Here is a 13,471-nt window from a genome sequence, read left to right as displayed (position 1 = left end):
GGCTCTCCTTGACCCTCCTTTTGCTGTTGATGTATTTGTATAGGCTTTTTTTGTTATCTTTGACTGTAGCAGCCAAATCGAGCTCTAATTGAGCTTTGGCCCTTCTAATCTTCTCCCTACATGACCTGGCAACGTCCATATAGACCTCCCAAGTTACATGACCCTTCTTCCAGAGCAAATAGGCTCTCTTTTTTTCCTTAAGTTCTAGCCTAAGTTCTCTGTTTAACCAGGCCGGTCTTTTTCCCCGACGGCTTGTCTTTCTACACACTGGGACAGCCTGCTCCTGAATATTTAGCAATTCCCTTTTGAAGCATGTCCAGCCTTCCTGGACTCCTTTGCCCTTCAGGACCGACTCCCAAGGGACTCTGTCCACCAACCTCTTAAACAGGCTAAAGTCAGCCCACCGGAAATCTAAGGCAGAAGTTCTTCTCTTGCCCCTCCTTACTTCCCCCACTATCGAAAACTCTAACATTTCGTGGTCGCTATTCCCAAGACGGCCACTGACCCTCACATCTCCCACTAGTCCTTCTCTGTTCACAAACAACAGGTCAAGCAGGGCCCCTCCTCTAGTGGGCTCATTTACCACTTGCATGAGGAAGTTGTCCTCCACACATTCGAGGAATCTCCTAGATTGCTTCCTCTCTGCCATGTTTTATTTCTAGCAGACATCTGGCAAGTTGAAGTCGCCCACGAGTACAAGGGCCGGCGACCGGGCGGCTTCTGACAGCCGCTTGTAAAATGCCTCGTCCGCCTGCTCATCCTGGTTGGGTGGTCTATAACAGACTCCCACCGTAATGTCCACCCTGCCAACCTTCCCCCGATCTTTACCCATAAACATTCAACCTTGTCATCCTCACCAACTTCCTCAATTTCAACACAGTCCAAGCACTCCCTAACATATAGCGCTACCCCACCGCCTCTCCTGCTTCGTCTGTCCCTCTTAAAGAGCCTATAGCCATCCATAGCAGCACTCCAGTCATGAGAGTCATCCCACCACGTTTCTGTGATGGCAACCACATCATAACCTTCCTGCTATACAGTGGCTTCTAGCTCTTCCTGTTTGTTGCCCATACTGCGTGCATTGGTGTAAACGCACTTCAGCTGGGCTAGCGGCCTTGCCCCCGATGCAGGCCTGTCACCCCTAGGTTCATTTCTAGTTGCCCTGATCTTATCCCCCTCCCCCATTGAACCTAGTTTAAAGACCTCTTGATCAGCCCTGCCAACTTCTGGGCCATAACCCTTTTCCCCTTCTGATTCAGCTGTTCCCCATCCGGCATAAGCAGGCCCAGTGCTATGAAAGCCGCCCCGTGGTCAACGAACCCAAAATCCCACCTACTGCACCAGTCTCTTAGCCACATATTAATCTGTTGAACTTTCATAGTCCTTTCCCTATTTTCACCAAACACCGAAGGAATTGAAGAGAATATCACCTGCGCACCTACCCCCTTTACCAAACGCCCCAGGGCCCTGAAGTCCCTTTTGATTGCCCTGGAACTTCTCCCTTCAATCTCATCCCTACCCACCTGGAATACTAATAGTGGGTAGTAGTCAGAGGGCCTCACCAGTTGAGGAATCCTCCTGGCAACATCCCTTACCCGAGCCCCAGGGAGGCAGCAGACTTCCCTGTGAGCTGGGTCTGGCCTGCATATGGGGCCCTCCGTTCCCCTTAGCAGGGAGTCACCTATAGCAATTACTTTTCTTTTCTCCATTTTGGAGCTGGTTGCAACCCTCTTACTCGGTTGCTTCTGTTTACGTAGCCCCGTAGAAGGTCTTTCACCTAGATTCGTGTGAAATACTTAACATCCACGGGACAGGAACTGAAAAGCAGCACTTCTTTTCCTTCAGGGTGAGCATACCTTCCTCAGGGAAAAGAATAAGTGTCCTCTTTCCTTCTCAGCAAAGCCTGATATTATTTATCTCTGTGAAGCAAGTTCTGTCAGTAGAGTCACTGCTTACCTTCCTTTTCACCACCCTCCCTCCACCAAATAGGCTGGGTTGCTCTGAGAGACCCATGCAGAGATAAGGTTTTTGAATCATTTAAGAGGGAAAAAATGAATGAGGGCTTTTTGTAATCTGATGGATGTACTGTAACCTGAGCAGATCTCTTCTCGTTCCAGCCTTTACCTCCATGTACTTAAAAAAAGGGATAAGCTTTTGTTTGGAGCCTGGTCCAGTAGGCATAAAAGAGATGATATTACACCTGATTTGTGTGTCCTGACTCAGTGAAATGCAAAGCTTTTCAGTCCTTTTAGGACTAAAGCATTTAAAAACCTGGAATAGTAAAGGTTGACAACTGCAGCACATCTGCGGTTAGGCCTCAACTGAACAGGTGTCTTCACAATTAGTTTACAGTTAGGCAGGCATGGGTGTAAATTACTTTTTAGCTCTGAAATGGAGGGTTAGAGATTGGATCTGGTCCTTAGTAAATATTTAACTTAGTAGCATCCAAACAGTCATAAATACACGTGAATGTGGCTACTACGTAAGGTGTCCGATCTGAAAAATTAGGACAGTTTCTACATGCTCAGTGCTGAAGTTGTAGCTTAAAGTGTCCATATGAACAAAAAATTATGACTTGCTCTTGGGGGTGTTCCCATTAATTTACTGACATCTTTTTATTATTTCTGATGAGAAAGGTAAAATGAACAAAATCTTCAAGATGATGTCACCTAAAAGAAATTGTACTTTTTTACGATTTCCTTGAGTCTTCCTGTTTAAATGCATCTGACTAGTTCTAAAGAGAAGAGACTGTCAAGGCACGGTGTGTAAGTTACATGAAATTAACTGTCTTCTTTCTACTAGGACTCTAGGGTTTCAGAGTCATTCACTGTTTACCATTACAATGGACTGAAGCAATCTAACTATAACGAAAAGGTAAGATTTAAGAAACATAAGTCTAGCTCTAATAACAATTAATATGCAAAACTAACTCCCTGCATTATATTGGAAAACTGACGATAGTTACGGGCAAAATACCTTAACTTGAACCAGACTTTTTACAAAACTATTATTTTGATAATTTTCTTCCAAAATTATATATTTGGAATTGGAAACTGCTTTGTGCTCGTGATCATATTTTAGCTACTATACTGGTTCAGTTGACTAGACCACATCTCTTAAGCTATGTGTTTTGAGCAGAGCACTTCTCATGCTTATCTGCGAGAAGTGGGATGTGAACAATGGAGACATAACACAGACAAACTGCACCTTCTATAACTAACTCTACATCTCAGTTGAGATGTTTGGAATTTTTTGTGAAATATTTTAGTACACCAGGCTTGCATCACAAATTAATATTTTTTGGAACCACTTAGTGGAGGACAAAAATGACCTGTTTCCTCTTCCGCTTTCTTGGAAGGAGGGGTATACATGACACACTGTGACTGCTTCTAAGTTAGTTCCTGGATTAGCATTTAGGGTAGAAGAGTGTAAGGCATGAACAGACATAGGGAACAAAAAATAACTACAAGACGACAACTCTTCAAGAAAATGTATGTACTCAGTCTTTGGAATAGCTTGAAGTCCTTAAAATTTACCCCTGTGAAATGTCCAGCGGTTTCATACCTCAAAATGTCGGCAGAAGCATTCAAAGATGCGTTTATCTTTACTATTGAACACATATACATAGTCAAGAAAATTAGAAAAAAATCTTGTTTTCAGAGGATTCTTCTTATATCATTTTAAATATTGTTTTATGAATAGAGCTGATTTGCAACAGAAGTTCCATTGTATGGAAAATTAATTCCATAAAGGTAAGTCTAAGGAACACTGTCCTTATAAAAATAACAATATCAAACTTTGCAACTGCAACAGTAGTAGAAGATCTATTGTCACAGACTGTTGTCATTGCATTTCCTAGATTTTTTTTTTCCCAGTTTTGCCCTTTACCGTGTACTGAAGTAAACAGTCAAATGAATATGGCCTGATCAGGATTTTCAGGCACTTGAGTTGAAGAGATTTTTTTTTTTTCCGATTTCATACCTCATTTCATTTAAAAAAAAAGTATGTAAAACTTCATGGATTTGTTTTTTGTAGTAGAAAAAAAAAAGTATCATAACAAATCCTCTCCTAACCCAGTGAAAATTATAATCTCATCGTTTTTAACAAACATAAGCTGACATAATTGTTTTTATTTTGGCAGGTCATGTATGTAGAAGGCACAGCAGTTGTTATGGGTTTTGAAGAACCAATGCTACAGACCGACGACACTCCTGTCAAACGCTGCCTGCAAACCAAATGGCCGTATATAGAATTACTGTGGACCACAGATCGATCTCCTTCTTTAAACTGATACGTTGCGCATAAACAACATCCTACTATGGAATGCTTGAATGGGGATATGAGAGTTGGTATTTGCTTGGAAAGTGGTATACTTTGACTGTGTGGAGTTATACACTGGTATCATTGATGATTGTAAATAATGATTACAAACACTTTTTCAGTGTTAATTGGAATATTTAATTTTTTAATCAGATTGATTTCTATTATAATAGTTTGTCTTTTTTGGCCACTGTAGTACTGTTAATGTGAGTTATCCTGAAAAAAAGAAAAAAGCCTACTTACAAAGTTAACATTATTTTGCTATCTCATGAAGATTTGAAACATGTCTGATATTGCAGAATCTGCATATTAGATGTCAGATCTTTAAAACATAAAACATACTCAGCTTCCTCTGAATCATATAGGCATGTTTTATTATTTAAATTATATTGGCTTACATTACAGTACCTTAATGTGTGGACTAGACTGGCCTTTGCACTGGATATGTTTTAATGAGTTTAAATTTTCTGCAATTTTTCCTAAAATCTAATTTTACCTAAAGAGCTTGCACAATGTGACATAAGTATGATACATTTTTAGGAATATTGATAAGTATAATTCATAAATATTCTTTCTTGGCAGTTGTATATTACTGTGGCTTAGTTATTGGGCATGTTAAAAGTGAACAGAAAATCTGAGGAAAAATAGATCTATTAATATTTATTTGAATTTATATAAACGAAATGTAAAAACAGCAGAAAGAGTTTCTTGTTCTATAATCTCTAAACTATTCAAACTTATAATATTGCCAAATACCTCTTCTGAGTTTGTCCAAACAGCAGTGTAAGCCAGCGTTATTGTATGTGTTAAGTGCATGAGAACATCTGTTATTACATTATTATATTCCTTTATTTATTATCAACTTGTTAGCCCTAAAATAAAATCTTTTCCTTGAATCATGATGTATTGTTTTAAGTTTGGTTTTAATCAAACGAGTTTACTGCCTCTCTGAGATGATGAAAAGGGACCATGGGTTTAGAAATGTCAGGTTTCGAGTTGAACACATCTCAGGAAAAAAAAACACAACAAAGTATAATTTATTGTGTCTTAACTGTGATTGTAGAGCCTACACTATTGCCAGCAGGGCTGAATTTCACAGTCAGAATTACTTACTTTTACAAAATTTATTTTCATTTGTAAATAACAGTATGACTCCAGAATTATTGCCATGTAGGAAAACAGATTTGGTCGAAAATGAGGTATGTAATGTGGGGGAGAAACCCTTGTTGGAGAATTTGCACTGTAAAGCATGTAGTAGTGATAGAAAGAGAACATCCTTTGCGTGACCCTTGCAGTTATGTCCTCTGCAAGACCGTACAGTGTATCTGTTCGAATTACATCTGGAAATGGGTGAACGAAATTACCATGACCATTCCTTATTGCAGAACTGACAGCAGTGTGTCTTACCTCTTTTTGAGGTTTCTTTTTCTGAAAAAATAATTCCTTTGCAGATGACAGTTTGAAAAGATTTCTTAATTCGTCTTATCTGACTCACTTTACTTAGAATGCAAGTATTCCATCTTTCTGTGTGGGCCTGATGCTAGAAGACTTGTGCAACAGTAGTATTGCTACTCAAAAGTATATAGATAATTAATTAAAAGAATCTGCTTTAATCTGGACTGCCTGGCAAGTCTGAAACTTTACTTTTTCTAAAATGCTCAGGCTTGATAGGTATTTGCTTTAGCTGGTTTTGCACATTTAAGGTAAGTGTCTAGGCAGCCTTGCACTGACCTCTTGGAAGGTGACAATTCACTTTTCTTGCCCTTTCTTCTGGATTCTGGTGTCTGTCTTGGCTTGTACTAGAGTATCTCCCAACAGAGCTTGCACTGAACCATAGCTTGCATCTGTTAGAATAAACAGCCTTTTTCTAGTCCACTGTCAGATACAATTTGTGTTCTATCTCACAGAAAAAAAATAATTTAGAAGCCCAGCTGATATGAGATCTATATATAAGCATTAGCCTGGATTAAAACTTCTGCCATACTCCAGAGGACTTTTGCTGATGCTCAGTGTGGTATAAGAACCCTTATTCCTGCATCTTTGTTTTTCCTTCATGCTGCCCAGTTGTTTGAGGCCTGGCTTCTGGTTTACTTCACTTATTTTTGGACTACAGAGGCTAGCTAACAGTGCTTAATGGAACTCATCCTGGAGCCTCAGCCAAGTGAATCTTTCTGTCCATTCCTCCCTGATGGACAAGATGGGAGAGATCCTGACTTTGTGGAAATTCACCTTTTGTCCCCTAAAAGAGGGTGGCTATTTAGAAGGCAGACTCATAATATGTGGGGCATTAATGTCTGATACTTTTGATTTTCTTCCATAGAAAAATGAGCAGAAAACTATATAATTTTCACAGGTTGTTCTGCTCTAAATGCCAAATATATAGACTACATATATATATGTATGTATATATTGCAGTTTGCAAATTGAGGCTTAGTCGATAAGTAACAGCAGACCACTCTACGGGATTAAATACATGCCATAACTAACCAAAGCAAATGGATAATGCTAACTGTAAAAAATCACGTGAACTAAATATGCTATTAAATGATACTTTGATTAATACTGTAGGTGAATGATTTTTTACATATTACACAGTGGTTCAATTTTAATTGCCAAGGAAAGGTCAGTATCTTCTGGGAGACAACTAACTAGTGTCCTAGCTGGCAACATGGTACAGTCAGCAGGCCATTGGATAGTTGGTCTGGAAAACTGGGTTCCCCCTCCTGTGTCTCAAAGCCCTTTGAGACAGAAAATTGTTCAGCTATGTGTTGGTGTCACTTTGTTCTAAATTCACTTTCATAACAAAGAGATGAGGAGAAAAAGAGGTCCTGGGGTCATCTGCTGGTTGAATGGTAGAAGAGCAATTATTTCCACTTCAATATATACTGAAGTTTGCTGTTAGATACTCTAACTAAATTATCTAAATAAATAGTGGAAAGGCTACTTCCAGTGCCTCATATTAGCCCAGGTGAGTTATATTTGAAGGCTTAAGGCTAACAAATACATTTTTGCTTTGTTAAAGCCTGAGCTGTTCAAGGTAAGCAGGCAGTATAAATCCAAATGTAAATATCCTTGTTATAATCCACATGAGACCCATTTAAAACAGCGAATCACTTAAGTACCTGCAGGGCACTTTGGTTTGTTGAATACTTCTGTTGAAGTTCTTGGCTTTATCTTTCAGACAGTTATAGTTTCTGCTTGTCTGATCCACCTGTATGCTTTTTTAATTCTCTCTTCCCTTCTTTGTGAGGAGGAATTTAGGGTAAAGGAGTCCAAGATGGGCCTGGATGGAGCAGGCAAGTGATGTGGGAGTAAAATCCATTCAGGTAGTGAAATGGCTATGTTTACACAACACTTCATGAGCAGGAACAAGAACGTCCATTAGCGCAATGCATACCATGGTGCATTTGCTTTCCGACTAGATGACTGTCTACAGGCAGCCTGTGGACAGTTACTCTGTGTACTCTTGATTGCCTGCAAAGCTGCTTAGCACATAGCATCAGACATGCTCTGGAGAGCACGTGCAGACTCCGTTGTGGGTTTGCTGAGTATTGTGCTGCAAGTCTGCTGACTGCGATAGCCTGGGAGGTGCAGCAAAAACACCGAAGGCATTCACAGCCTCCCCTGCAACCTCCCTACTGTTCCACCCTTTGGGGTGTCATGCACTAAGCAGCCAGTCTGTGCTTTCACGAAGGTAGTAGATTGGCTCATTAGATTCTGGTTTACATTGATTTCATGTGACTAAACTAGTTGATACTTATAAACTAAGAAAAAAATAGTATTTCCATGAGATCTCTTGAAAAGAAACATTTTTTTCACAGGCGCTATAAGTTGAGATTGCTAGAAGACTTAGTCTGCTCACTCTCAAATTAGCTTTAATGCTTTTCCTGTATTAATTAGTTCTGCTAATATTTTTAACTCGGACAGCATTCACAGAGGTAAGGTTCAAAACTGAATGCTGAACATCCTTTGTTGACATGTCATCCTGAATTCAGATCCCACCAACTAGCCATTGGGGAAAGAAGAAGCAAGGTCTTGTGGTAGTAAGTTATTAGTCTAAGGGAACCTAGCAAACCTTAAAGTACAGCTTAATGAGTTAGCTAATTCTTAACTGAATTGGACACAAGTGAAAATTGTCAGGCTTTTTATTTCCAAATGCAGTAGAGCATCAGTACCTAGGTGAAAAGCACAGAAACGACCCCCATTGCTCTCAGACTTGTCTACTGGCTAAAATTCATCCTTTTCAGTTCAGAGGGAGAAGCAGGTGCTCAGACTCAGAAGCTGGCAAAAACAAGGCTGACAAGAAATTCATGCTCTTTGTGGAGTGTGGTCACATCCTCATTTTATCCTCTTGGTTTGTAACAGGATAATCAATACAAAATACTGTCTATGTAATGGCTCCAGTTACAGTTCAGGAGAAGGCTTCCTGCCTACAGAAACAAAACTAGGTAACAACTAAGAGAGAAAGTAAGCTTTCCTATGGGAATTGGACACTTAGGCTTCCGCACTGCTATGTTTTGGAAACTTTTAACAGTAAAATGGTCATTAATTTTGACAAGATTTATGTTAAAATCCCATATGATTCTTTGAAATACCTATCCTTCCTCTACTAGCAGGTAGATTACTAAATAATGGCATAAATAAGATTAAAGCTTTCATAAGAGAGCCTTCTATGAAATACTAATATTTAAGTTTTGCTTCGGCAAAACTTTCCATAGAAGATTTGACTGATCTATTTTTAAGATTGAAAAGACCTTAAGGACATATTAACCTCACCAACTGCACACAATATAAGCTGTAGAAATCCACACCACGAATCTTGTATTTTTCTGTATAAATTATCTTGACCTTCCAGTTATTCTGTAGGGTTGATAATGACTTTTGGACCCTTGGCTAAATGTTCTTACAAAAGCCCTCTGTCCTGGCTCCAGGTCAGGTTCTAGAGCCTATTAGTTCAATATTCAAAGCAGTTAATCTATCAGGCCACGGGTATGCTGAAGACCAAACTTCAGTCTACCAACAACTGGGGCAGCTGCTTACCTCTTGAGCAGTGCAGATCACAAGCAGTGCAGTCTAAAGTCTGAGGAAACCAAGATCTGGAATAAGCTTCCAGTGATCAGAACAGGTCCAGGTTATTTAGGGAAACACTGCAAATATTTCAAAATATAAAATTCTTCTTTTCATTTATCTGTTTGAACTGATTTGGAATATCCTACACTCACGTCTCTCTTCTTTGTATGAAAGAAAAAAAAATAGGAAAAGGGTAAGGGGAGGGGAACTGCTGCATGTTAACACCCTGGGGGTAAGAGCATCCTGAAAGATATTTCCTTCTTTTCATTCTGCCCTGCTTTCCATACAGGTTTTAGCACTAATAGCCATTTGAAGCACTTTTTTCCCTTTTTAAATTTAGTTCACACCAACTAGGTTGGGTGCCATGCATTTCAAACTGAAAGACAGGTACAAGGGGAGCACATGAGAACTGCCTATGTTCTTGCTATGCCTCTTCGGCTTTTCATTTGTGTGAACACTCACCTATCTCCAGCTGTGCTAATTACTGGATTTTAACTCTGTTTTGGATAGATCTGTACAAGATGAATACAGCACCTGAATGTGCTGCCTTCTCGCTCCCTGAGTGCCACAGGTCTGCTGTGCCATCTGAGCAGTTCTCCAAGCCCCAGCAACCTCACTTCTGATGCTCGGCACTGGAACTGATTGTTGTTGTGCTAAATAAGAGCAAGGCATTATTATTATTTAACATAAGGCAACACAACTTTCAAATGCCTTCAGTTACCTTAAAACTGTATGGTTTTTAAGAGTACGCATTAACCCTACAAGTCATTGACGTACTTCTGAATTTATTACTGGTGCTTAAATCTCTAAGGGATATTTGTTCAACGTAAAACAATGAAAGAATGTCAATGGTGATGTTTCACTCTAATAGCAAGAGTAAAGTCAGTATAATTGTAAAGCAAGCAGAATTAAGGAATATTACAAGCCTGCGGGGACAGCTAAGGGTCACACAGTTAATGCTGGAAATAAACACAGTGTTCTATTTTCGTGAACAGGAATGTCAGTCTTATCCGAAAAATCTTGCCATAAAGCACTTAAAATAAAACAAAAACAAAAGTGAAGAAACCAGAACCTCAGAACAAAACAAACTACTCTCAGCTGCTTTCATAGGTGTGCTTTGCTGTAGCATGTTTATAAATGGGTTCTCTATTCTTCTGATCTTTCTCTGATATGGTTTTGGACACATCTGTATTATAAATGCTGAAAAACAACCCTTTTTTCCTCCTAACAGAGTTGATTAAGTAGAAAATAAAATGTTTCTCTTTTTTGTCCTACATTTGAACAGGCCAGAAAAAATAAAAATAAGAATACTGTGCCCTCAAAATGTGGGTGTGATGCCCCATTTAGCTTTGCAGGGAAAGGAGCATTTCAGGCAGAGTCCGTTTTTACATATTCTTAACAAAGACAGCTAGAACACTATTGCGGGGCTTGCAGGGGCAAAACAATTCAAGACAGGAGTTACACAGCCTCATCGTTTTTAATCCCTTTTGTGAAGAAATTGTAAGAGGAGCTTTCTAAAAGCTCCATTCAATGCCACATGCAATAAAGTAGTATTGGTCATTTCTGTGGGAAAAGAGGCGTGACACCTGCTCCTGCACAGAGCTGCGGTAGAGGTATCTAGCAATGCTTTCCTCTGCGCAAGTGTAAAGTCTCCCTTCAGCATATTAAAACTTAATGTATCCAGGCAAGCACTAACAGAGAAACTTAGAGAGGAATGCATTTCCTAATGTGTTCTGAACTGTGTGTCTGGGTTTACATCTTTCCTGTGGTTAGAAGGGGTTTTTGGCTACAGGTTTGGTTTTTTTTTAGCCATGCTGGCAGTCACATAGCATTTTGATGAAAGTCTGTATTTTTTCCCATGCACTTTAGTTTCCTAAAAGGTATTTTCAAGTATCAGACTCTTCAGTTCAAACTCTAGAAAATGCTGGAAGTCGAGAGAAATCCAAGAAGAAACCACCAGCCTCAACCCCACCGTTTTCCCTTGTGAACATGACTGTCCAAACGTAGCCATGGGGTAACTCTGCTGGGCAGTTAAGGGGGGTGTCCTACTTAGCATGAGTTTAACCCAGCTTCACCGGTGGATTTTATTAGTAGGACAAATCGGTTTCCCCAGATACAGCCCGGTTCAGGTAGTAAAACCACCCTGAGCACCGTGTTCAGCCAGGATGGAGAAACCTTGCCCAGGCCCCGGCCCCGGTGTCGCTCCCTGCGCTGGGGGCCGAGGGCCACCTCGGGTCCTCGACGGGCCACACCGCAGCCACAGCGCTGTGAGCACCGTCCTCTCCAGCACACAACGCCGGAGGCGTCGTGCGGGGCTGGGCCGAGGCGCCCACACCTCCGCCGGCGACGGCGGGAGCGCGTCTCCCTCAGCGAGGGAGGCGCGGGAAAGGCGGCCCCAGACCCACCACCAGCGCCTCGCCCTGCCCAGCGGCAGCCGGGCCCACGAACGGCTGGTGGCATGGAGGTCCCTCGGCCTGAAATGCTGCCTTCCCGAGGAAGGGCTTCCCCACCGAGCCACCGCGCTGCCGGCGGGGCCTCGCCGCTGCTCCACGCCACGCCGGGGGCCGCCGACAGCCGCGGAGCGCCGCGCTGCGCTGCTTGCCGCGGGCGCCGGGCGCGGGCCGCCAGGGGGCGCCCGACCGCTGCTCGCCCCGCGGCGGCGGCGGCGGCGGCGGCGGCGGCGGGGTGAGTGGGGCTGAGCCTCCCCCGCCAGCCCCCCGCCCCGCCGCCCGCGCACGGCAGCAGCCAGACCGCCGCGGCACTGCACGGCCGCCGCGCAGCTGCGCTCCGCTCCGCTCTCGAGCGCTACTCGCTGCCAGCGGGAGGTGGCCGCGGAGGGGGCGAGGATGCTGCGCCTCAGCCGCGGGCGCGGGGCCGGCGGCGCCCGCCGCCGGCAGCGGCCGTGCTCGCTGCTCCTCCTGTCAGCGCTGCTCTGGGCGCCGGCGCTGGTGGCCTTCAACCTCGACGAGGAGAAGCTGACGGTGTACAGCGGGCCCCCGGGCAGCTACTTCGGGTACTCGGTGGACTTCTACATCCAGGACCCCAGCACGTGAGTGCCGCCGGGCGGGCGGGCGTCACGGGCCGCTCCTCTCAGCGCGGCCCCGGGGGGTGGCGGGTCCGCGCCGTGCCCGAGCGAGTGCCGCCGGGCCGCCCCTCCTGCCTGGCCGGGACTTGGGGGCGCCGACGGGCTCGGGAGAGACGCTGGGGAAGGCGGTGGGCAAACGGCGGCGTCCCGCCCGCCGCCCTGGGGCCGGGGTGACAGCCCCTGTGCCGCCGTGTCGGGGCCACCGCCCGCCGGTCCTGATCGCCCCGGTGACTCCCCGGTGTGTTTCGCAGAGTCAGTGTCCTGGTGGGAGCTCCCAAAGCCAACACCACGCAGCCAGACATAGTGGAAGGAGGAGCGGTGTACCACTGCGCCTGGCCCGCCGCCCAGTGCAGGCAGATACCCTTTGACAATACCAGTAAGTAAGTCGCTGAATCTTGTAGCATAGCGTTGTGGCTCTTGCGCTCAGGTCCCCCTTCGGCACAACTTTCTTCCGCACTCTCTTCAGTAGTGTCACTTTGATCTGAGTATCTGCAGTTCGCTAGAGAAATCCCGCTCCTGGGAGTCCGTGTGCATGTGCGCTTGCAGGGAAGGGTTTAATGGTCGCCAGAGAAATAACAGGAGTATGACCTTCAGGATCTGTGCATAGTTCCCCTTAATAACTGCTTCTTTTTGGTTTTTTAATGCTTTAATGAAAGGTGTTTGTGGCAGATTCCTCATTTTAAATACCTTTTTTTTTTTTTTTTTGAGTGCTCAGAAGGCAAAACCTATGTCTCAGGCACTTCTCTGAATCCTGGAAATCACAGGATTGCTAGTCTTTGCTGTTATTTTCAGCAAGGGGTTTTCCGTCTATCCAGATGGATGAAGTACCTCATGTGGCATACTTATTTAATTGCTTTCAGAAAGCAAGAATTTTATTCCAGAATATTGGAAGCTAGATGCAAACTGATTTAGGCACAATGTGTATAGATTATATCCACTTCCAAAATCCCAAGACAGATGTTTCTTATTTAATGAGAGGGAACACACGTTTTAAAC

General features: G+C 43.3%; 2 protein-coding genes across 8 annotated transcripts in view; both read left to right on the top strand.

Annotated features, from left to right (window-relative positions):
* MINDY3 (MINDY lysine 48 deubiquitinase 3) overlaps positions 1 to 5,188 on the top strand; it is a 71,881-nt gene extending 66,693 nt beyond the window's left edge. For all 7 annotated transcript variants that reach the window (XM_068404906.1, XM_068404907.1, XM_068404910.1 and 4 more), the window contains 2 exons: positions 2,803 to 2,874; positions 4,142 to 5,188. In XM_068404906.1, the coding sequence (XP_068261007.1) occupies positions 2,803 to 2,874; positions 4,142 to 4,291 (222 nt within the window). In that variant the 3' untranslated portion in view covers positions 4,292 to 5,188. The remainder of the gene's footprint in view (positions 1 to 2,802; positions 2,875 to 4,141) is intronic.
* A 7,033-nt stretch (positions 5,189 to 12,221) lies between these two features.
* The window catches only part of ITGA8 (integrin subunit alpha 8), a 128,786-nt gene continuing 127,536 nt past the window's right edge, over positions 12,222 to 13,471 (top strand). The window contains exons 1-2 of the mRNA XM_068404603.1: positions 12,222 to 12,439; positions 12,727 to 12,851. Coding sequence (XP_068260704.1) covers positions 12,237 to 12,439; positions 12,727 to 12,851 — 328 coding nt within the window. The 5' untranslated portion in view covers positions 12,222 to 12,236. The remainder of the gene's footprint in view (positions 12,440 to 12,726; positions 12,852 to 13,471) is intronic.

This window comes from Nyctibius grandis, chromosome 7 (genome assembly GCF_013368605.1).
Source record: "Nyctibius grandis isolate bNycGra1 chromosome 7, bNycGra1.pri, whole genome shotgun sequence".
Lineage (NCBI taxonomy): Eukaryota > Metazoa > Chordata > Aves > Nyctibiiformes > Nyctibiidae > Nyctibius > Nyctibius grandis.
Note: the sequence above shows the minus strand (reverse complement) of the source record. Positions and strands in the feature narration are given on the sequence as shown.